The sequence below is a fragment of the Ceratotherium simum genome, chromosome X, assembly GCF_057802395.1.
Source record: "Ceratotherium simum simum isolate JZ-2026a chromosome X, ASM5780239v1, whole genome shotgun sequence".
NCBI classification, from domain to species: Eukaryota; Metazoa; Chordata; class Mammalia; order Perissodactyla; family Rhinocerotidae; genus Ceratotherium; species Ceratotherium simum.
This window is the reverse complement of record NC_141940.1, coordinates 79,739,049-79,759,860: the sequence shown is the minus strand read 5'-3', so window position 1 is coordinate 79,759,860 and position 20,812 is coordinate 79,739,049. Positions and strand designations below refer to the sequence as shown.

The window sequence follows — 20,812 nt, the reverse complement described above, 5'->3', positions numbered from 1 at the left end:
CCCACCTTACCTGAGTATCCGGGACTCCAGTGCAGGCCTTGCTAGCTTCACTCACTGCCTCCACTGCACCCATACCCAAATCAGACTCCTAGGGCTGCTCTGCCTGGCTGGACCCATCAGGCCCCCTGCCAGCCTTCTGCCCCTTCATCTCACTGGGCTTCTCCTCTACCTTCTCCATGACAGCTTTGGTGGTGACCCTCCTGGCACAGGTGCCCAGCTCAGAGGACTCTCCAGCACTGTCATCTTCATTGAGGAAGCTCACCACAGTCTGGGTGTCTTCATCGAGGTCCTTGGAGGAGGAGTGCCCCCTGGTGAAGGTGTGACGGTAGTGGAGGCTGCTGCGCAGTTCTGTGGCATAGGGTCGTCCTGGAACTCGAAGACTGCCGAGGTTAAGGCCGAGGCTGAGGCCAAGGCAGTAGTGATGAATGGACCTGTGAGGGCCTGGCCCAGTGTCTCCTTGCCTTCAATGTTCATTTCGAAGGTGCGTGAGGCCTGGGAGGTCTTGTGGTGGCGGCGCCGGCACCTCCCAATGGCGCTGCCCTGCAGCACAGCCTCCGGGGGCCAGCAGGGCAAGTCGAGCAGGAAGGAGGCCCTGGAGGCGGTACCTTCCAGGATGAAGCCTTCGCTGCCACCTACGAAGTAGGCCTCGCAGCGGCGGCCCATCTGCAGCTCTTCCCGGGATAATGCCCGCCACTTGTGGGCAACCTCAGCCATGTTGCTGAAGAACTTGACAACGCCGGTGAAAGGCGTGGCCTTGTCTTGACATAGGTGCTCAGGACTCTCCTCATAGCCCCCTTCTACATTCCTTTCCAAGGTGGAGCCCTCGATGGTGGCCTCGAGCTCCTGGATTCTGGAGTCTCCTGCTGATTTGTGTGAGACCGCACGGTCTCCAGAAAACACGCTTTTCAGGTAGCTCCTGGCCCACTTGCCATTATCGGGCTGCTCAGGGGTCTCTTTCTCCCAGAGGTCTTCTTCTACTTGGGTGCCAAAGTCGTTGAAGGCCAGCACTTTATAGTTCACCCTCCTGGGGTGTGCACCAGCCTCTGCACATCTGCAAGGAAGGTCTCCAAGCCCTCAATGTGGCCCGCGTAGGAGTGGCGGAAGGGCTTCCGGGCCTCCTCGGCTTTCCTCATCTGGTAGATACCTGGGGCCTCCTGGGTTTCCTGGGTCTTGCTGCTCCTAGGGTCAGTATTCTTGGAGGCCCCAGTTGAAGGCTTCAACCTCTTGAATGACTTCATTCGATCCATTAACGTGACTTTGGGTTTCAACTCTGACAGCCTGGAGGTGTCTTCCAGTAAAATCATGGACTGGGGTTGCTTCCCCAGACTGGAGGCCCCTTTTCTGCAGCTCACAAAATTCCAGATCTTGTTGACTTTGGTTTTCTTCCTGTTCTGACCACTCTCTTCCCCGGGACTCAAGTCACCCTTATCACACTGCTCAGACTCCTTCAGCCTCACCTTCCCAGGGAGGCCTTCTACCTCAGGGCAGCCTGGGAAGACCTGAGCCAGGTAACCAGTGGGCACCAGCTCAGAGAGGGAGGCAGTCCAGCAGCGGCTGAGAGTCTCCATGGTCAAAGCAGTGGATGGGGCCACCAAGGCACAGAGGGAGGGCTGGCCAGTTATTTTCAGCTAAAGGGGAGAGGGAGAGGGGAGATAGATTAGGTAAAGCCAAAAATAGTGTTCTTTACAGATTTGTCATGATCAAATACATAGAATATACTTTGTCACCACTGGGCCACCAAATCTTTAGGATGTTTACAAAACAAAAATTCATTAATTTGACCCCCATTAGTTTAGGATCTAGATTGGAGGAGATCACAGCTTATCCTGTGTACCAAGAAAAGCTTTGATTCCCATTTAACTTCAGAGATGCTTCAAAGGGACATAACTTAAAGCTATTATTATCAGATCTTGACAACGGAGCAAATACATTTTAAAGATTTTATTTATTTTATTTTATTTTTTCCCCCCAAAGCCCCAGTGGATAGTTGTATGTCGTAGCTGCACATCCTTCTAGTTGCTGTATGCGGGACTCGGCCTCAGGATGAACGGAGAAGTGGTGCCTCGATGCGCACCCGGGATCCGAACCCGGGCCACCAGCATCGCAGCGCACGCACTTAACCACCAAGCCACAGGGCCGGCCCGCAAATACATTTTAAAAAAGCCAAAAAAAGAAAAAGCTGAAAGGTACCTCAGAAGTCCATCATTTTGATCCTCTCACTTTATAGGGAGGTACTTGAGATCCAGAGAAGACATGTGTATTGCCTAAGCCACAAAGCCAAGGGAGCAGCAGGTAGGGATCCAGTCCATGCTTCCCTCTCTCATTTGCTCTTTCATTCACTCAGGAAACCAGAAAGTAGTGAGTTCACCTACTAGATCACCTGCTCAGCACTGACCCCTCAGCTAGGTGCTGGACACCACTAAGATGAAAAAGACACATACAGCTAGCCACCCAAGCTCACAGGATACTTGGAGAGACTGATGGACATAAACAATTATAATACAGCCTGATAAGTGTTCTAATAGAGGTATGGACAAAGGCAGTGGAAGTTTAGAGGGAAGGCAGGAGGGGGCAGTAGACTGAGAGGGGGCTGGGGGCTGGAGAGAGGTGGACGGAGAGAGGTGGACAGTGAGAAGATTAGGGGCCCCTAAGAATGCTTCCCAGAGCAGCTGGGACTAGAACTAGAAACTCAATGATGACGGAGTCTCTCTCCAACCAGGGCTCTTTGTCCCTCTGCCCTGCACAGCCTGAGAGTAGGGTTTGCTGAGAGGGAGAAAGGCAAGAAGGCAGGCTGATATTCAGAGGCTGACGGGAAAGAAAGGGAAGAGAGGGGAAAGCAAGCAGAGCCCAGAGCCCTAAAGACAGTTTCTGCCTTCTCGGTGGTTTTTCCAGGGGTCAGCTCACTAGCTCAGGGTCTGTTTGTTCCTCCTTCTCTGGTCTGGACTTCAAGGTTAACTTCACCAGACCTGGATCATGCCTTTACGCTGTGTCCTTCCTGTACTTATGGGCATAGCCTGCACAAAATCTGTTTGACTCATAAAAGGTTCAAGTTGGAAGAGACCAGAAAGATTATCTAGTTTGGAAAAATGGGACCAAAAAGGGGCAGAGATTTCACATCAAGCCAGTGGCAGGCCAAGAATGGAAGCCTGGTCCTACTGCCTCCCAGGCCAGGAAGAGCCCTTACCTCTGTCCCGCACTGCCACTCTCATCCATGAGTTCTGTTTCTCCAAGTAGGCTGTCCAACTCAGGATGATAATAATAATAACAGCTAATATTTATAAGTGTGAGGCACTGCACTGTTCTTTATTTAATTTTCACATCCCTATGAGGTGGGAACTACTGTCATCCCCATTTTAAAGATGGTTAAACTGAGGTTCAGAAAGGTTAAATGATTTGCCTAGGTTTTCCACAGCCACTACTAATAGACTTGGGATTTGAATCCAGGCAGTGTGACACCAGAGGCCATACTCTTAACCATTATACTATACTCCCTTTCTAGAACAGGACTTTAAACACAGAGGATGGTACATATACAAGTCTGCCTGCCTGCCTGCCTGCCTATCTCCTGACTTCGTTTGGCAATACCAGAGCAGAATGTGCTTCCAAAAAGGCATCTGGACACATTCTTGGTGCCAGGGCCCAGAGTGGGTCATGGTGGGGGAGGGGAATTGGTGGGAGATTACCAATGTACCTGATAATGCTCCTACAGAAAGCATTCCCAAATTAGGCAGGTGAACTCAAGACTCTCACTTTCTCCAGTTTTCCATCTGGCCATAGCCCTTCCCCTTGGCATTTGCTCCAAGTGTATCCCAAAAAAGAATATGCCCTGAAAAGAGCAAGTCTTAGCCTCCAAGTACAACTAAAATCAAAGAGAACTTTGAGGTTCCCTAGTCTGCTCGACCCACCATTTCACAGGATGAAAGTGAGGTATAGAAAATTCAAGTGAAAAGCACACCAGGTGCACACTGTGTATTTATGTACCATCCACAGCTGCAGAGCTGGAAGGGACACTGGAAACCATCTAGCTGGGCCCCTCAAGCTACAGCAGGGTAACTGAAGACAATGCAGGCCAAGGGACCTGTCCCCAGCACACAATTAGTAAACGATAGTGTAGCGCCAGGCTTTCCAGTATGCAGGCCAGGCCACTGTGGCCCTCTGGTTCTCTCACTGCTTTAGTGTTTAGAGGAAATTCACTGACAAAAGGGAAAACTACAAAGCTGAATTTCCCTATGAGGGTACTTAAGAATGGACACAAGAAAAATCTATTTTTAAAAAATCCCATTTGTTCTGAGCATTGTTTTTAAGAGTCTCAGGATAGAATTAAGATTAACAAAAGTGATATATGAGGTGAAACTTTTATCAATGGATTTGAAAAGATTCATTGGACCAAAAAGACTCTTCCTAAGACATAAGTAGAGCCATCATCACAGCACACAACAATAGGGGCCTCCTTTGTCACAAAGCAAACAGATTCCATTCATGCCGTTATGGAGCACTTATAATCTTGCATTTTGATTACCTGTTTGTGTGCCTAACTCTCCCACAAGACTGAGAGCTTTTCCAGGATAAATACTGGTTCTTGTTTACCTTGTATCTCAGTGCTTACCAGGTGCCTGGCATAAAGCTGGTGCCCAATAATGAGGATCTAAATCAAGGGTCAGCAAACCAAGGCCTGCCACCTGTTTTTGTAAATAAAGTTTTATTGGAACACAGCTACCCTCATTCATTTACATATTCTCTATGGCTGCTTTTGTGCTACAAAAGCAGAATGAGTAGTTTCAGTTGAGACTGGATGGCCCTCAAAAGTCTAAAATATTTACTACCTGGCCCTTTACAAAGAAAGTTTGCTGACCCCTGCTATAAGTAATATTTTACGTGTATAGTCTTCTATAGTTTACCATTTTTGCGTTCCTCTAGAGTGGGTACCTATAGCTCCATTTTACAAATAGTCACAATAGGACTCAGGGGAGTGAACTGATTTGTATCACTGAAAAGTATTCCACACACATGGGTAAGATTTAGCAGTGGAAAATTTTTTCATTTGTCTAGTCCAAGGCCTCTGGTCCCACAGGCAATGAGTGGCAGAGCTAAGAGAAGAACACTAAGCATCTGGTACCAAGTCCAATGCCCACTGTCCTGCACCTGACTCCTTCCTTAAGAGCCTTAAGTAGATAAATGAAAGAATATTTATTGCTAATTCCTACCTAGGTGCCACTCACTGCATGATACAAGAATTGCTTAGGTCAACAGACACTCATTCCCAAGCTCACTTGGAATCTGAACACAGTTCTCCTAAATACCAAGCAAACTTGCAATCAGCTTTCTGTGCCATATAGGTGCTGTGAGTGTTAAATGAGATAATTCCTAACACAATAAGGGTAATAATGATAAATATGTCTTTGGCACTTACTCTGAACCAAGCACTGGGCTAAGCACTTTCTTTATATGTATCATCTCACTAATCCTCATTACACAGCTAGGAAGTATTATGATCCCCATTTTAAATGCAGAAAAGAAGGCCAGCTGTGTGACTTTTGTCACGTTTCTTAGTTTCTCTGCACCTCAGCTTCCTCAATTGCAAAATGGAGATAATAATAGTACCAACCTCATTGTGTGGTTGTGAAAGTTCAACTAGTTAATACTTAAGAAAGTGCATAGCACAATGCCTGCTACATAGCAAGCATTCAATAAATGGTAGCTGCTGATGAAAAAAAAAAGTAAAACATAATCCAAAGAATTGCTAATTGAGTGGTATGATGTGCCAGACACTGTGTTATACTTAGAGGAGCAGTGTGGACGGTGATTAAAGAACACAGGTTCTGGCATCAAACAGACCTGGTTCAAATTGTGGCTCTAAGTGTGACCTTGGGCAAGCAAACTCTCTCATTTCTGATATTGGCAATTTGTGTCTTCTTTCTTTTTTCCTGGCCATCATGGATAGAGGTTATTAAATGTTATTGATTGTGATATTGTGATTTATAATAAGAAATATATATTTGGTCTTCTTCCTATTCCTGGCTCAGAGCTCCTAAAATCCTTGACATTTCCTAAGTGAGGAGAGCAATGAAGGTGTCTTTTGTTATGTTAATAAGGTGACTTTTGGAACTCACCTAAGGATGGGGGCTGGTTCCCAGGAGAACCAAACCTGTAATTAGAGAGTTAGAACTTTTAGTTCCACCCCCCTGACCTCTGGAGAGGGGAGAGGGGATGGAGGTTGAATCAATCACCAATGGCCAATGATTTAATCAATCATGTCTATGTAATTTAGCCTCTATAAAAACCCAAAAGGACTGGGTTCAGAGAGCTTCCGGGTTGGTGAACACATGGAGATTTAGGGAGAGTTTCGCACTTGGAGAGGCATGGAAGCTCCATGACTTTTCCCTATACCTTGCTCCATGTATCTCTTCCATCTGGCTGTTCCTGAGTTATATCATTTTATAATAAACCAGTAATCTATTAAGTAAAATGTTTCTTTGAGTTCTGTGAGCCACTCTAGCAACTTAATCAAACCCAAGGAGGGGGCATGGTTGGGACTTCCAATCTATGGGTGGTTGGTCCAAAGCACAGGTGATAACCTGGGCTTGTGACTGGTGTCTGAAGTGGAGGTGGGGAGAAGTCTTGTGGGACTGAGCCCTTAACCTGTTGGATTGATGCTATCTCCAGGTGGATATTGTCAGAATTGGGTTGAATTGTAGGACACCCAGGTGGTGTTGCAGAATTGCTTGGATGTATGGGGAAACTCCCTTACACACATACAGTGAAATTGGGTGATCAGAATATTATTGATCTTCTAATGAAAAAACAAGTTTTGTTTTCACTAGTGTTTTTTGTTTTCTATTTTATTGATCTCCACTCTGATCTTTTTTATTTCCTTTCTTCTGCTTACTTTGTGTTTAATTTGCTCTTCTTTTGGAAGGTAAAGTCATTAATATGAGACCTTTCTTCTTTTATATAATACAGGCATTTAGTGCTATAAATTTCCCTGCTAGTACTGCTTTAGCTGAACCCTGCAAAATTTGATATTCTAGCCATTCTTTAATTCACTAAAATATCTTGATTGGATATTTCCAATGCATCAGGCACTATGCTAGTTGCTGGAGATAGAGCAGTGAACATGACAAAGTCCCTACCCTTATGGAGCTGATATCCTAGTGGAGAGAGACAGATGTTAAACACAGAAATAAGTAACAAGATAATTTCAGCTAGAGGTAAGTGTCTCTGTGAGCCACTAGGGATGAGAGAGGTGCTAGAGGGTCATGGAAGGCTTCTCCAAGGAGGTGACATTTGAGGTGACAGTTCCTTGACAAGAAGGAACCTGCTGGGTCAGAATGTGGGCTCAAGGCATACTTCCTAAGTGAGTCTACTGGCAAGTCAAGCTGGATGGTATAGTAGATTCAAGGGATTTCAGGGCTGATCAAGGCAAAAGATATGCATAGCAGTAGCACACAATGAGGTTTATTTGGGTGGCTTTTTGACAAGCTGAATGCTCAAGAAAGTCCTTCACAGCAGGAGACATTCCAGAAGCAATGGTGAGGGGCCACCACACAGAAGGGGAGGAGGGCAACGGAACTCCCAAAGGAGAGGGAGATCAGAGAGGGGGCTTACTGTCTAGGTCATGTCACTCAGCAGCAGGACGGGGCCTCTCTATGCCAGAGAACTCTGAAGGGCAGCGGTGACTTGAGGTCTTTTATAGCTAGCAGATGTTGAGTGTAGTTTTGCAGGGTATGCAAAGCAGGAAGGTGCTAAATGGCCTAAAAATATGCTTATTTGGACTATATTTAAAACAATTGGATGTGTAAAAATTTAAGTTTGATGCCAGCAGGCTCCTGAGCAGTCTCTCAGCCTGCTGTGAAGAAGTAAACAATATATAACCAATATACGGGGACCATCTTTAACCCATTTATATAACAGATGGTTAAGCAATCAATGAGCATTACAATCCTTTCCAGGATTTTCCTCTGATTCCTTCTCAAGGCTCATCACCAAACCATAATTGAGAGGTAAGCCAAAGAAAGCTGATAGCAGAAGCCTGGGCTGGCTGTATTTGCATTTCAATGTAGACCAGGTGCAGTTCATCCTAGACGTTTTCTTTAACAGCTTTATTGAGAATTTCCAGTTGGTTCTTTTGAAATTTTTTAAAAATAGCTTTATTAAGATATAATTCACATACCATACAATTCACCCATTTACAATATGCAATCCAATGTTTTCTAAAGTATTCATAGATAGATGCAACCGTCACCACTCATGGTCAATTTTAGAATATTTTTCACCACCTCAAAAAGAAACCCCATATCCTATATCTATCATCTCCTTATCCTCTTCCTGGATCAATCCACCTCCTAGCTATAAGCAACCACTTTCCTACTTTCTGTCTTTATATATTCCTCTGTTCTGGACATTTCATGTGAATAGAATCATACAATGTATGGCTTTTTGTGGTTGTCTATTTTCACTTAGCATAATGTTTTCAAGGTTTATCCATTTTGTAGCAAGTATCTATACTTCATTACTTTTTATGGCTGAATAATATTCCATTATATGTATATACCACATTTTGTTTGTCAATTTGTCAATTGATAGACATTTGGATTGTTTCTACCTTTTAGCTATCATAAATAGTGCTGATATAAGCATTCATGTACACATTTTTGTGTGGACATGTTTTTATTTCTCTTGGGTATATGCCTAGGAATGGAATTGTTGGGTCATATGGTAACTCTATGCTTAAATGTTTGAGGATCTGCCAGACTGTTTTCCAAAGCAGTTTCCCGGCAGCAATGTATGAGACTTCTGATTTTTCTACATCCATGGAAACAATGGTTGATTCTAGCCACCATAGGGAGTGTGAAACGCTGTCATTGTGGTTTTGATTTGCATTTCCCTGATGACTAATGATGTCAAGCATCTTTTTATGTGCTTGTTGGCCATTTGTGTATCTTCCTTGGAGAAATATCTATTCAGCCCATTTTTTAAATTGGGTTGTCTTTTTATGTTTGAATTGTAAGAGTTCTTTATATGTTCTGGATAAAGTCCCTTATCAGACATATGATTTGCAAATACTTCCTCCCATTGTGTGAGTGGTGTTTCCACTTTCTTGATAGTACCCTTTGAAGCATAAAAGTTTTTAATTTTAATGTTCAATTTATCTATTTTTTCTTTCATTGCTCATGCTTTTTGTATCATCTGCAAGAATTCTTTGCCAAATCTAAGATCATGAAGGTTTACTCCTATGTTCTCTTCTAAGAGTTTTAAGGTTTTAGCTCTTACATTTAGGTCATTGATCTATTGTTAGTTAATTTTCATAAATGATTTAGTTAATTTTTCGTAAATGAAGGTTCCAACTTCATTCCTTTGTATATGCCTATCCAGTTGTCTCAGCACCATTTGTTCAAAAGACTATTCTTCCTCCATTGGATTTCCTTGACACTCTTGTCGAAAATCAGTTGAATATAGATGTATGGTTTTATTTATGGACTCTTGGTTCTATTCCACTGATCCAAATGTCTATCCTTACGCCAGTGCCATGCTGTCTTGATTACTATTGCTTTGTAGTGAATTTAGAAATCAGGAATTATGAGACTTCTACATCGTTCTTTTTTTTTCAAGATTATTTTGGCCATTTTGGGTTACTTGGAATTCCACATAAATCTTGGAGGTCAGCTGGAATTCTGATAATGATTGCATTAAGTCTATAGATCAGCTTGGAGAGTATTGATATCTTAACAATGTTAAGACTTCCTGTCCATGAACATAGAATATTTTTCCAATTATTTGGATCTTCTTTAACTTCTTTCAACAATATTTTGCAGTGTTCAGAATATCAATTTTGCACTTCTTTTGTTAAATTTAATCCTATGTATCTTTTTGGGGCTATTGTAAATAGAATTGTTTTCTTAATTTCGCCTCCAGTTTTTTTCACTGCAAGTGTAATTGAAATACAATTGATTTCTGTATGTTGATCTTGTATCCTGCAACATTACTGAACTTATCAGCTTTATTAGTTTTCTAGTGGATTTCCTAGAATTTTGTGTTTACAAAAGGATGCCATCTGTGAATAGAGAGAGTTTTATTTCTTCCTTTCCAAACTGGATGACTTGTATTTAATTTTCTTGCCTAATTGCCCTAGCTAGAACTTCCAGCACAATGTTGAATAGAAGTGGTGAGAAAAGACATCCTTATCTTGTTCCTGATTTTAGGGGGAAAACATCCAGTCTTTTTTTATTAAGTATGATGTTATTTGTGGGTTTTTCATAGATGCCCTGGATCAGGTTAAGGAAGTTCCCTTCCACTCCTAGTTTGTGAATGTTTTTATCATGGAAAGGTGCTGGATTTTGTCAAATGCTTTTTCTGCATCTATTGAAAAGATCATGAGAATTTTTTTTTTATTTTATCAATGTGATGCATTATATTAACTGATTTTCAAATTTAAAACAACCTTGCATTCCAGAGTTAAATCCCACTTGGTCATGGTGTATAATTCTTTTTATATGATGCTGGATTTGGTTTCCTAGTACATTACTGAGGATTTTTACATCCATATTCATAAGAAATGCTGGTCTATAGTTTTCTTTTCTTGTGATGTGTTTGTCTGGTTTTGGTATGAGTAATGCTGGCCTTATAAAATGAGTAGGGAAGTGCTCCTTCCTCTTATAATTTTTGGAAGAGTTTGTGGATAATTGTTATTAATTCTTCTTTAAATGTTTGATAGAATTTAGCATTGAAGCCATCTGGGTATGGGCTTTTATTTGGGGGTAGTTTTTGTATTATTAATTCAATCTCTGCACTTATTATAGGTCTAGTCAGACTGGCTATTTCTCCATGAGACAGTTCCAGCAGCCTGTGTCTCTAGGAATTTGTCTATTTCATCTAAGTTATCTAATTTGTTGGCTTACGATGCTTCATAGCAGTTCTTTATAATCCTTTTCATTTCTATAAGGCTATTAATAATATCCCCTCTTTTATTTATTTGTGTTTTATTTTTTGAGGTAACATTGGTTTATAACATTGTATAAATTTAAGGTTTACATCATTATATTTCAAATTCGGCATAGACTTTCACTTAATAGCCTCAAAGTCCACCCATGTTGTTGCAAATGGAAAGATTTCACCTTTTTTTTGGCTAACTGTATTAAATTGTACATATATACCACATCTTCTACATCCATTTATTCGTCAACGGGTATTTAGGTTGTTTCCAAGTCTTGGCTATTGTGAATAATTCTGCAATGAACATAGGGGTGCATATATCTATTCAAATTAGTGTTTTCATGTTCTTTAGATAAATACCCAGAAGTACAATAGCTGGGTCATATAGTAGTTCTATTCTTAATTTTGTGAGGAATCTACATAATGTTTTCCATAGTGGCTGCAGCAGTTTACATTCCCACCAGCAGTGTACAAGGGTTCCCGTTTCTCAACATCCTCTCCAGCACTTGTTAATTCTTGTCTTTTTAATAATATCCATTCTGATGAGCATAAGGTGATATTTCATGGTAATTTTGACTTGCATTTCCCTAATAATTAGTGATGTTGAACATCTTTTCATGTGCCTGTTGGCTATCTGTATATCTTCTTTGGAAAAATGTCTGATGAGACCCTCCACTCATTTTTTAATCGGGTTGTTTGATTTTCTGTTGTTGAGTAGTATGAGTTATTTATCTATTTTGGAAATTAACCCTTTGTTGGGCACATGATTTGCAAATATCTTCTCCCAATCGGTACGTTGTCCTTTCATTCATTTTGTTGATGATTTCTGTTGCCATGCAGAAGCTTTTTAGTTTGATGTAGCCCCATTTGTTTATTTTTTCTTTTGTTTCCCTTGCCTGGTGAAACATGATATTCTAAAAGATGCATCTAAGACTGATCTACAAGAGCATAGTGCCTATGTTTTCTTCTAGAAGTTTTATGGTTTCAGGTCATATTCATGTCTTTAATTCATTTTGAGTTAATTTTTCTGTATGGTGTAGACAGGGATCTACTTTCATGCTTTTGCATGTGGCTGTCCAGTTTTCCCAGCACCATTTATCGAAGAGACATTCCTTTCTCCATTGTATGTTCTTGGATCTTTTGTCAAAAATTAGCTGTCCATAGATGTGTGGGTTTATTTTTGGGCTCTCAATTCTGTTCCACTGATCTTCTGTGTGTCTTCTTTTCTGCCAATACCATGCTGTTTTGATTACTATAGCTTTGTAGTATATTTTGAAATGAGGGAGTGTGATGCCTCCAGCCTTGTTCTTTTTTCTCAGATTTGCTTTTGCTGTTCAGGGTCTTTTGTTGTTTTAGGTAAATTTTAGGATTCTTGGTTCTATTTTCATGAAAAATGTCCTTGGGACTTTGATAGTGATTGCATTGAATCTATAGATTGCTTTAGGTAGTATGAACATTTTAACTATTTTAATTCTCCCAATCCGTCAGCATGGAATATCTTTCCATTTCTTTGTGTCGTCTTCAATTTCTTTCAACAATGTCTTATAGATTTAGGGTATAAGTTTTCACCTCCTTTGTTAAATTTATTCCTAGGTATTTTATTCTTTTTGTTGTAATTGTAAATGGGATTGTATTTTTAATTTCTCTTTCTGCTATTTTGTTGTTAGTGTACAGAGTCACAACTGATTTTTTAATGTTGATTTTGTATCCTGCAACTTTACTGTATTCATTTATTATTTCTAATAGTTTTTTTGGTGGGTTCTTTAGGGTTTTCTCTATATAAAATTATGTCATCTGCAAATAGTGACAGTTTTACTTCTTCCTTTTCAACTTAGATCCCTTTTATTTCTTTTTCTTGCCTAATTGCTCTGGCTATGACTTCCAATACTATGTTGAATAAGAGTGGCAAATGTGGGCATCCTTGTCTTGTTCCTGTTCTTAGAGGGAAAACTTTTAGTTATTTGCCATTGAGTATGATGTTAGCTGTGGGTTTGTCATATATGGACTTTATTATGTTGAGGTACTTTCCTTCTATACTCATTTTATTCAGTTTTTATCATAAATGGATGCTGAATCTTGTCCAATGCTTTGCCTGCATCTATTGCAATGATGTGATTTTTAGTCTTCATTTTGTTAATGTGGTATATCACATTGATTAGTTTGTAGACGTTTCATCTTTGCATTCCTGAAATAAATCCCACTTCATTGTGGTGTATGATATTTTTAATGTATTGTTGTATTCAATTTGCTAATATTTTGTTGAGGATTTCTGCATCTATGTTCATCAGCAAATTTGGCCTGAAAGTTTGTGTGTGTGTGTTGTACTTGTCTGGTTTTAGTATCAAGGTAATGTTAGCCTCATAAATGAGTTAGGAAGCATCCCCTCCTCTTCAATTTTTGGAAGAGTTTAAGAAGGATAGGTATTAAATCTTCTTTGAATGTTTTGTAGAATTCACCAAAAAAGCCATCTTGTCCTGGACTTTTGTTTTTATTTGTGGGGGGGGGGGTTGATCACTGTTTCAATCTCCTTACTAGTGACCAGTCTTTTCAGATACTCTATTTCTTCTTGATTCATTTTTGGAAGGTTGTATGATTCTAAGAAATTATTCATTTTTTTCTAGATTATCCAATTTGTTGGCATATAGCTTTTCATAGTGTTCTCTTATAATCTTTTGTATTTCTGTGGTATCTGTTGTAATTTCTCCCCTTTCTTTCTGATTTTATTTATGTGAGCCTTCTCTCGTTTTTCTTAGTGAGTATAGCTGAGGGTTTGTTAATTTTGTTTATCTTTTCAAAGAACCAGCTCTTAGTTTCATTGATCTTTTCTATTGTCTTTTTAGTCTCTATTTCATTTATTTTCACTCTAGTTTTTATTATTCTCTTTCTTCTACAGATTTTGAGCTTCTTTTGTTCTTGTTATTTCTAGTTTCTTTAGGTGTAATATTATATTGTCTATTTGAGATCTTTCTTGTTACTTGAGGTAGGCCTCTCTTGCTATAAACTTCCCTCTTAGTATCGCTTTTGCTGTATCCCATAGATTTTGGTATGTCATATTTTCTTTTTCATTTGTCTCCAGGTATTTTTTGATTTCTCCTTTGATTTCTTCATTGGCTCAATAGTTGTTCAGTAGCATTTTGTTTAATCTCCGTGTATTTGTGGCTTTTCCAGTTTTCTTCTTGTAGTTGATTTCTAGTTTCATACCATTATGGTCCGAAAAGATGCTTGATATTATTTCAGTCTTCTTAAATTTATTGAGACTTGTTTTGTGGAGGTCTGGAGACCTCCACATATCCTGGAGACCACATCCTGGAGAATGTTCCATGTGCATTCAAAGAGAATGTGTACTCTACTGTTTTTGGATGGAATGTTCTGTATATTTCTATCAAGCCCATCTGGTCTAATGTGTCATTTAAGGCCAATGTTTCCTTATTGATCATCTGTCTGGATGATCTATCCATTGATGTAAGTGAGATGTTAAAGTCCCCTACCGTTATTGTGTTACTGTCAATTTCTCCTTTTATGGCTTTTTATATTTGCTTTATGTATTTAGGTGCTCCTATGTTGGGCACATAGATATTTTCAAGTGTTATATCCTCTTATTGGACTGTTCCTTTTATCATTATATAATGCCCCTTTTTGTGTCTTGTTACAGTTTTTGTTTTAAATTCTGTTTTATCTGATGTAAGTATTGCTACCCCAGCTTTCTTTTCATTGCCATTTGCACAGAGTATCTTTTTCATCCCTTCACTTTAAGTCTGTGAGTATATTTAGATATGAAGTGTGTCTCTTGTATGCAACCTATATGGGTCTTTTTTTTTATCCATTTAGCCACCCTATGTCTTTTGACTGGAGCATTTAGTCTATTTACATTTAAAATAAGTTTTGATAAGTATGTACTTATTGCCATTTTGTTACTTTTTTTATGGATGCTTTTGTAATTCTTCTCTGTTCCTTTCTTCTTCTCTTGTTTTCTTTTCTTGTGATTTGATGACTTTTTTTTAGTGTTATGTTTGGGTTCTTTTCTCTTTATTTTTTGTGTATTTATTATAGGTTTTCAGTTTGTGCTTACCATGTTCATATATAACAACGTATGTATATATCAATCTATATTAAGTTGATGATCTCTTACGTTCAACCTCATACTAAAACCCGTGCATTTTTATTCCCCCCGTTTAATGTTTTGACATCATATTTTACCTCTTTTAATTTTGTATATCCCTTCACCTTTTGTTGTTGATATAGACGATTTTAGTACTTTTGTCTTTTAACCTTCATGCTAGCTTTGTAAGTGGTTGATCCACTACCTTTACTATATATTTGCCTTTACCAGTGGTATTTTTCTTCGTAATTTTCTAATTTCTATTTGTGGCCTTTTCTTTTCCACTTAAAGAAGTCCCTTTAACATTTCTTGTCAGGTCGGTTAAGTGGTGATGAATTCTTTTATTTTTTGCTTGTCTGGAGAACTCTTTATCTCTCCTTCCATTCTGAATGATAACCTTGCTGGATAAAGTATTCTTGTTTGTAGGTCTTTTCCTTTCAGCACTTTGAATATATCATGCCACTTCCTTCTAGCCTATAAAATTTCTGCTGAAAAGTCAGCTGATAGCCTTATGGGGTTTCCCTTGTATGTAACTTGTTTTTCTGTCACAGCTTTTAAGATTTTTTATCTTTAATTCTTGACATTTTAATTATAATGTGTCTTGGTACAGGCCTCTTTGTGTTCATCTTGTTTGGTACTCTCTGTGCTTCCTGTACCTGGATGTCTGTTTCCTTTCCCAGGTTAAGGAAGTTTTCAGCTATTATATCTTCTGCCCCCTTTTTCTCTCTCTTCTCCTTCTGGGACATCTAGAATGTGAATGTTGGTATGTTTGATGTTGTGCCAGAGGTCCCTTACACAGTCCTCATTCCTTTAAATTCTCTTTTTCTTTTCTCTGTTGAGTTTGAGTGATTTCCTCTACTCTTTCATCCAGATTGCTGATCCATTCTTCTGTGTCATCTTCTCTGCTGTTGATTCCCTCTAGTGAATTTTTCATTTAAATTATTGTATTCTTCAGGGCTGATTGGTTCTTTTTTATAATTTCTAACACTTTGTTGAAGTTCTCACTGTGCTTATCTATACTTCTCCTGAGTTGGTGAGCATTCTTATGACCATTACTTTGCACTCTTGATCAGGTAGATTTTTATCTCTGTTTTGTTTAGTTCTTTTTCTGAGGATTTTTCCTATTCCTTTATTTGGAACACATTCCTCTGTCTCCTCATTTTGCCTACTTCCTTGTGTTCATGTCTATGTATTTGGTATATCAGCTATGTGTCCCAATCTTGGAAATGTGGCCTCCTGTAGGAGATGTCTTACGGGACCCATCAATGTGCTCCCCTCTCATCACCCTTGCCAAATACTCCAGGGGTTTCTCCTGTGTCAGCTGCATGTGCCCTTCTGTTGCAGGGCTGCAATTGCTGCAGGCATGCAGGCAGGCAGTGCTGGCCCCCAGGCCAGCTGATTGTTAGGCCAGCCCTGTGAGATAGCTACAAGTGAGCTATCGGGTGCGGCAGGCCCCCAGGGGTGGCTGGCTGCATGGCCCTGTGGTGCCTGACTGCCTCAGGTACACTGGTCATTGAGGCAGGCTCCCTCTATGGCTGACTGCAATGCCCAGCCATATGTGACTGTTGGTAGCTCACTGGTGGGCAGGGCAGCTGCCCTTCCCAACCCCCCATGCTGCTAGCTGTGTGGCCATCCACTGCTGCTGGCTCACTGGTGGGAGGGGTAGGCCCCCAATGCCACTGAGTATAAGGCCCAGTGGAGTGGCTGTTGCTAGCTTGTTCTTGGGCGAAGCAAGCCTCTGGTGCAGGCTTGCCATGCCTTGTGTTGCACACCTGCCTCAGGCACAATAGTGGGCAGCCAGTCCCCTAGCACTGGCAGCATGCCACTGTTTCTTGTGCATTGGTGGGCAGGGCAGATCTCCTGTGTGGCTAGTTGCAAGGCCCAATGGCTCAAGTCTGCTGCAGACTTGCTGGTGGGTGGGGCAGGTCCCTGGTATGGGCTTCCTGTGCTGCCTGGCTGTGCACATTTTCCTTGAGTGCTGCAGGCCCAGACACTAACAAGCTAAAGGAAGGATTCCAATATGGTGCCTACCAGAGTCTGCATCAGCACAGTTGAAGTAGGTCACAAAAATGGCTGCTGCCAGTGTCAGTCCCTGACGTGAGGGAGCCCAGCCACCTCACCTCTCCAGGAGGTACTCTGAGCTTAGTAAGTGAGTCCCTTTTACCAATGGACTCAATACTTTTCTATCTGGTGTTTCTGTACTGGTTTTTAGGTCAAGTGAGTCTGTGCTTGGGCCCTTTAAGAGCAGGTTTTCCTTTCTCTGAAGTTATATAATTTTCCTGGGCATACTCCCTTTTGGTTTTCAAAGCCTGGTGTTTTGGGAGTCTCATCTCTCTTGTGCTTGATCTAAGGGCTGGGATACCTAATGTGGAGTTCAAATCCCTCACTACTCCAGGAAAAGCTCTGTACCTTTGAGATTGCTTCCAAACATGAAGTGCCACAGCTAGGGTATGGTTTTTTTCCTCAGCAGAACTGTGTCTCTGCCTGCTCCACTCTTCTCTATGTTGCCCCTTGTTGTGGAGGTTCTTTTCATCTGGTTTCCAGATCTCTTTCAGAGAAAATTATTCCACATGTAGTCTGTGGGAGATCAAGATTTGGCCAACCTGAACTATATCTCTTTACCTTGATTGTTTTCTCTGATGGACATTTGACCTCCCCCACTACCTGCCTAAAGAATTTGACACAGTAACTCCTTCCTGGAACAGATCTTCGATCTGATGGCTGTAATATAATGTAAAATAGATGTTACAATAGAAAAGGCACCAACAAGCCCATCTTATGTCTCTCTGGCCACATTCTCTGGATGGCCCTGCAAGGAGTTGCCAGAAAAACATTTACATTTATAAGGGAAATCTGCATTTGTAAAGGTATCTCCCTCTCTGTATTGGGAAGAGGGGGGATGGCCTCATTTCTAGAGACTTATCAATGTGGAAGGTGAGGCCTTAAATCTGCATAATAACCTTACTCTTGTTTACTGTGCTTTAGTGGTAATCTCCTGTAACTGACTCCCCCTACCCCCAACATCCTCCTTTGTCATTGGCTGAACATGGTATTTAAGATGAGAATTTCTGCTATTGTGTTGAGAAACACAGTGTCCCTGATTTCTCCCATGTATACATGTTATTAAATTTGGTATTATTTTCTCCTGCTAACCTGTCTTGTTAATTATTTGGTCAGCCATAAGAACCTTAAGGGAAGGGGCAGAGGGGGATTCTCCCTCTTCCCCCAACAAGTCGTAGGTTTGTTGTATCCATGGGAAGAGGTGAACTCAGGATCTTCCTACATGCCATCTTCTATAAACTCTCCAATCTCCCCTCTTTCATTTCTGATTCTAATAATTTGAGACTTCTCTCTTTTTATCTTGGTCACTCTACCTAAAGTCTTGTCAATTTTGTTGACCTTTCCGAAGTACCAGCTTTTGGTTTCATTAATTTTCTGTATCGTTTTTCTATCCTCTATCTCATTAATTTCCACTCTAATTTTTATAATTTCCTCTGTATTCCTTGCTTTAGGTTCAGTTTGTTCTTCTTTTTACAGTGTTTTCAAGTGGAAGGTTAGGCTATTGATTTGAGATCTTTCTTTCTTAATACAGGCATTTTGCAACTATAAATTTCCATCTAAGGACTGTATCCCATAAGTTTTGATAGCTTATGTCTTCATTTTCTTTCATCTCAAAATATTCTCTAATTTCCCTTTTGATTTCTTCTTTGGCCCATTGTTTATTTAGGTGTGTAGTTTAATTGCCACATATTTGTGAATTGCCCACATGCTTAATAGCTGGCTGATTGCTGAACTGTTTTTAACAATGTCCTGGGGCATAAATTGCTTTACAAACTAGTGCAGTCAAATTGTGGCTCATTTGAAGAAGTGGTTTCTGAGGGGAGTGTTTGATATTTGTTCTGACCCCAGAGGGCTTCTTCCAGCTGTTTTTTTGTAAACTAGCTTGCTTACAGTTTAGCCTATATCTTGAATCTCCTACGAATGCCTTTCACCACAACCTCCTTTGTTCCTGCGCGTGCCCTCAGTTTTGAACTTCTCCTCGCTTTCTTGTTAACGACAATGGTTCCTTTGGGAAACAATTAGGAGCTCTCTATTTATGGCCTGCTTCTCTTCCTGGCACAATCTCTGATTCAGGGCTCTGGAGCTGGGAGTGGGGACAATGGCAAACTTCTCTCTGAGTGATACCTCCACTCTGGGAGATAAGCACTTGATCAGGGAGGGCACTAGTCTGTGTTCTCTCAACTTGCCTCTCCTGATGTGGAACCAAAGCCTTGAGAGCTGGGACCAGGTGACCTGTGCCCCAGTCTTCTGCACAAGTAGAGGCTGGGTGGCAAGAGGAAGCCCCACCTCTTAGCCACACTTGCCTTGTGACTTAGCCTCAGCAACAGATAGCCGGGGGCAGGACAACAACTTAGCCTCAGCAACAGATAGCTGGGGGCAGGCCAACAAATACTAACATCCTGCTCCTATTGAGAAGAAAGGCTTCCAACTGGGAGCTGGAGAAAGAGGGAGTTGGCTGCAGGAGTATGGAGTGGAGTCTCAGCCTCTCTTAGCTGAGAAGGTGAAGAGAGTGAACAGTGTTGGTTCGCATACCACAGTCTCTCACCTTTCTTACTGAATTTTCATATTTTTTCTTGAATATATGTGTTTTCTTTTGCTCTTTGCCCTTTGAACGGCTTGCATCCTAGACCTTTTAATAACTCTGGTACCTTTTTTGTTGTGCTACATTTACTAACTTCTGCTCCTCCCTGTAGCCAGGAGGGTGATAAGGGCAGCAGTGTCCAAAGAGTGGCATACATTCCACTGAGATATGACCAGCATCCATTACATAATTTTCAAATGTACATAGGTATGTGGGTATGGCAAAATTTTGAAGATGTTCAAAAATGACTGAAGTTTGGGAACCATCTCCATAGGGAAAATGGTGTGGACTTTAAAAACAAATATACCTGTAATTCATTCATTCAACAAATACGTATTGAGCCTCTACTATAGGTCAACTACTAGTCAAGGCTATGGAGCCATAACAGTGAAAATAAAAACAGAAAAGCATTCTTGGTCTCACAGAGTTTATAATCTATTAGGTTGAACCATATGAAATTGCCAATATTAAACCACTGTTGACCATCAAAAACAGGAATTTCATATGGTTCAACCTAATAGTAGGGGGAAATTCCCAGCTTTATCACTGGCTAGCTATGTGACCCCAGGTAAATCACACTATCTCTCTGAGCCTCAGTTTCACCACGTGGAAAATTAAGATAATAATGATTTTTTGTGATGATTCTCCAAGTTAAGTGGGGAGGTATCTAGTAGAGTGCTTAATACATAGTAGGCACTTGATATACATGAGTTTTCTTACATTTGAGCAACCTCCCAAAAAACATCAGTGGAGTTTGTATGCTTATTTCAAAAGACAAAAGGGAAGGGAAGACAGAGGAAAATGATGTCATTCTTCTCTGATAGCCTGGGTGGCAAGAAATTAACTGAGAAAGGAGAGAAGCCTGAAAAAAACAGAAAGTCATGGAAAGATCCTGGGGAGCTAACAGCAAGGTGGCATAGAGTTCAGTCTGGAAAACCACCTGATTGCCATCCACAGGTTCAGAGCCTAATGGAACTCAAGCAACAGTCTGAACAAAACTTAGACTGTATGGCTCCCAAGATTCACTCTCAAGTTTCACTTTCTAATCCCTTATATTTTGGTTTCCTCAGAAATGGTTTTATAGGTGGAGGGGAGAGGGAAAAGTGAGGAAGGAATCAAGGTATGCTGCTGTTGGGGGTGGG

The 20,812-nt window shown here is 40.8% G+C and overlaps 1 protein-coding gene across 1 annotated transcript in view; it reads right to left on the bottom strand.

The window, feature by feature from the left end:
- Positions 1-1,004: 1,004 nt before the first annotated feature.
- LOC147911902 (uncharacterized) overlaps positions 1,005-20,812 on the bottom strand; it is a 52,181-nt gene continuing 32,373 nt past the window's right edge. The window contains exon 2 of the mRNA XM_087426404.1: positions 1,005-1,628. Coding sequence (XP_087282530.1) covers positions 1,017-1,628 — 612 coding nt within the window. The 3' untranslated portion in view covers positions 1,005-1,016. The remainder of the gene's footprint in view (positions 1,629-20,812) is intronic.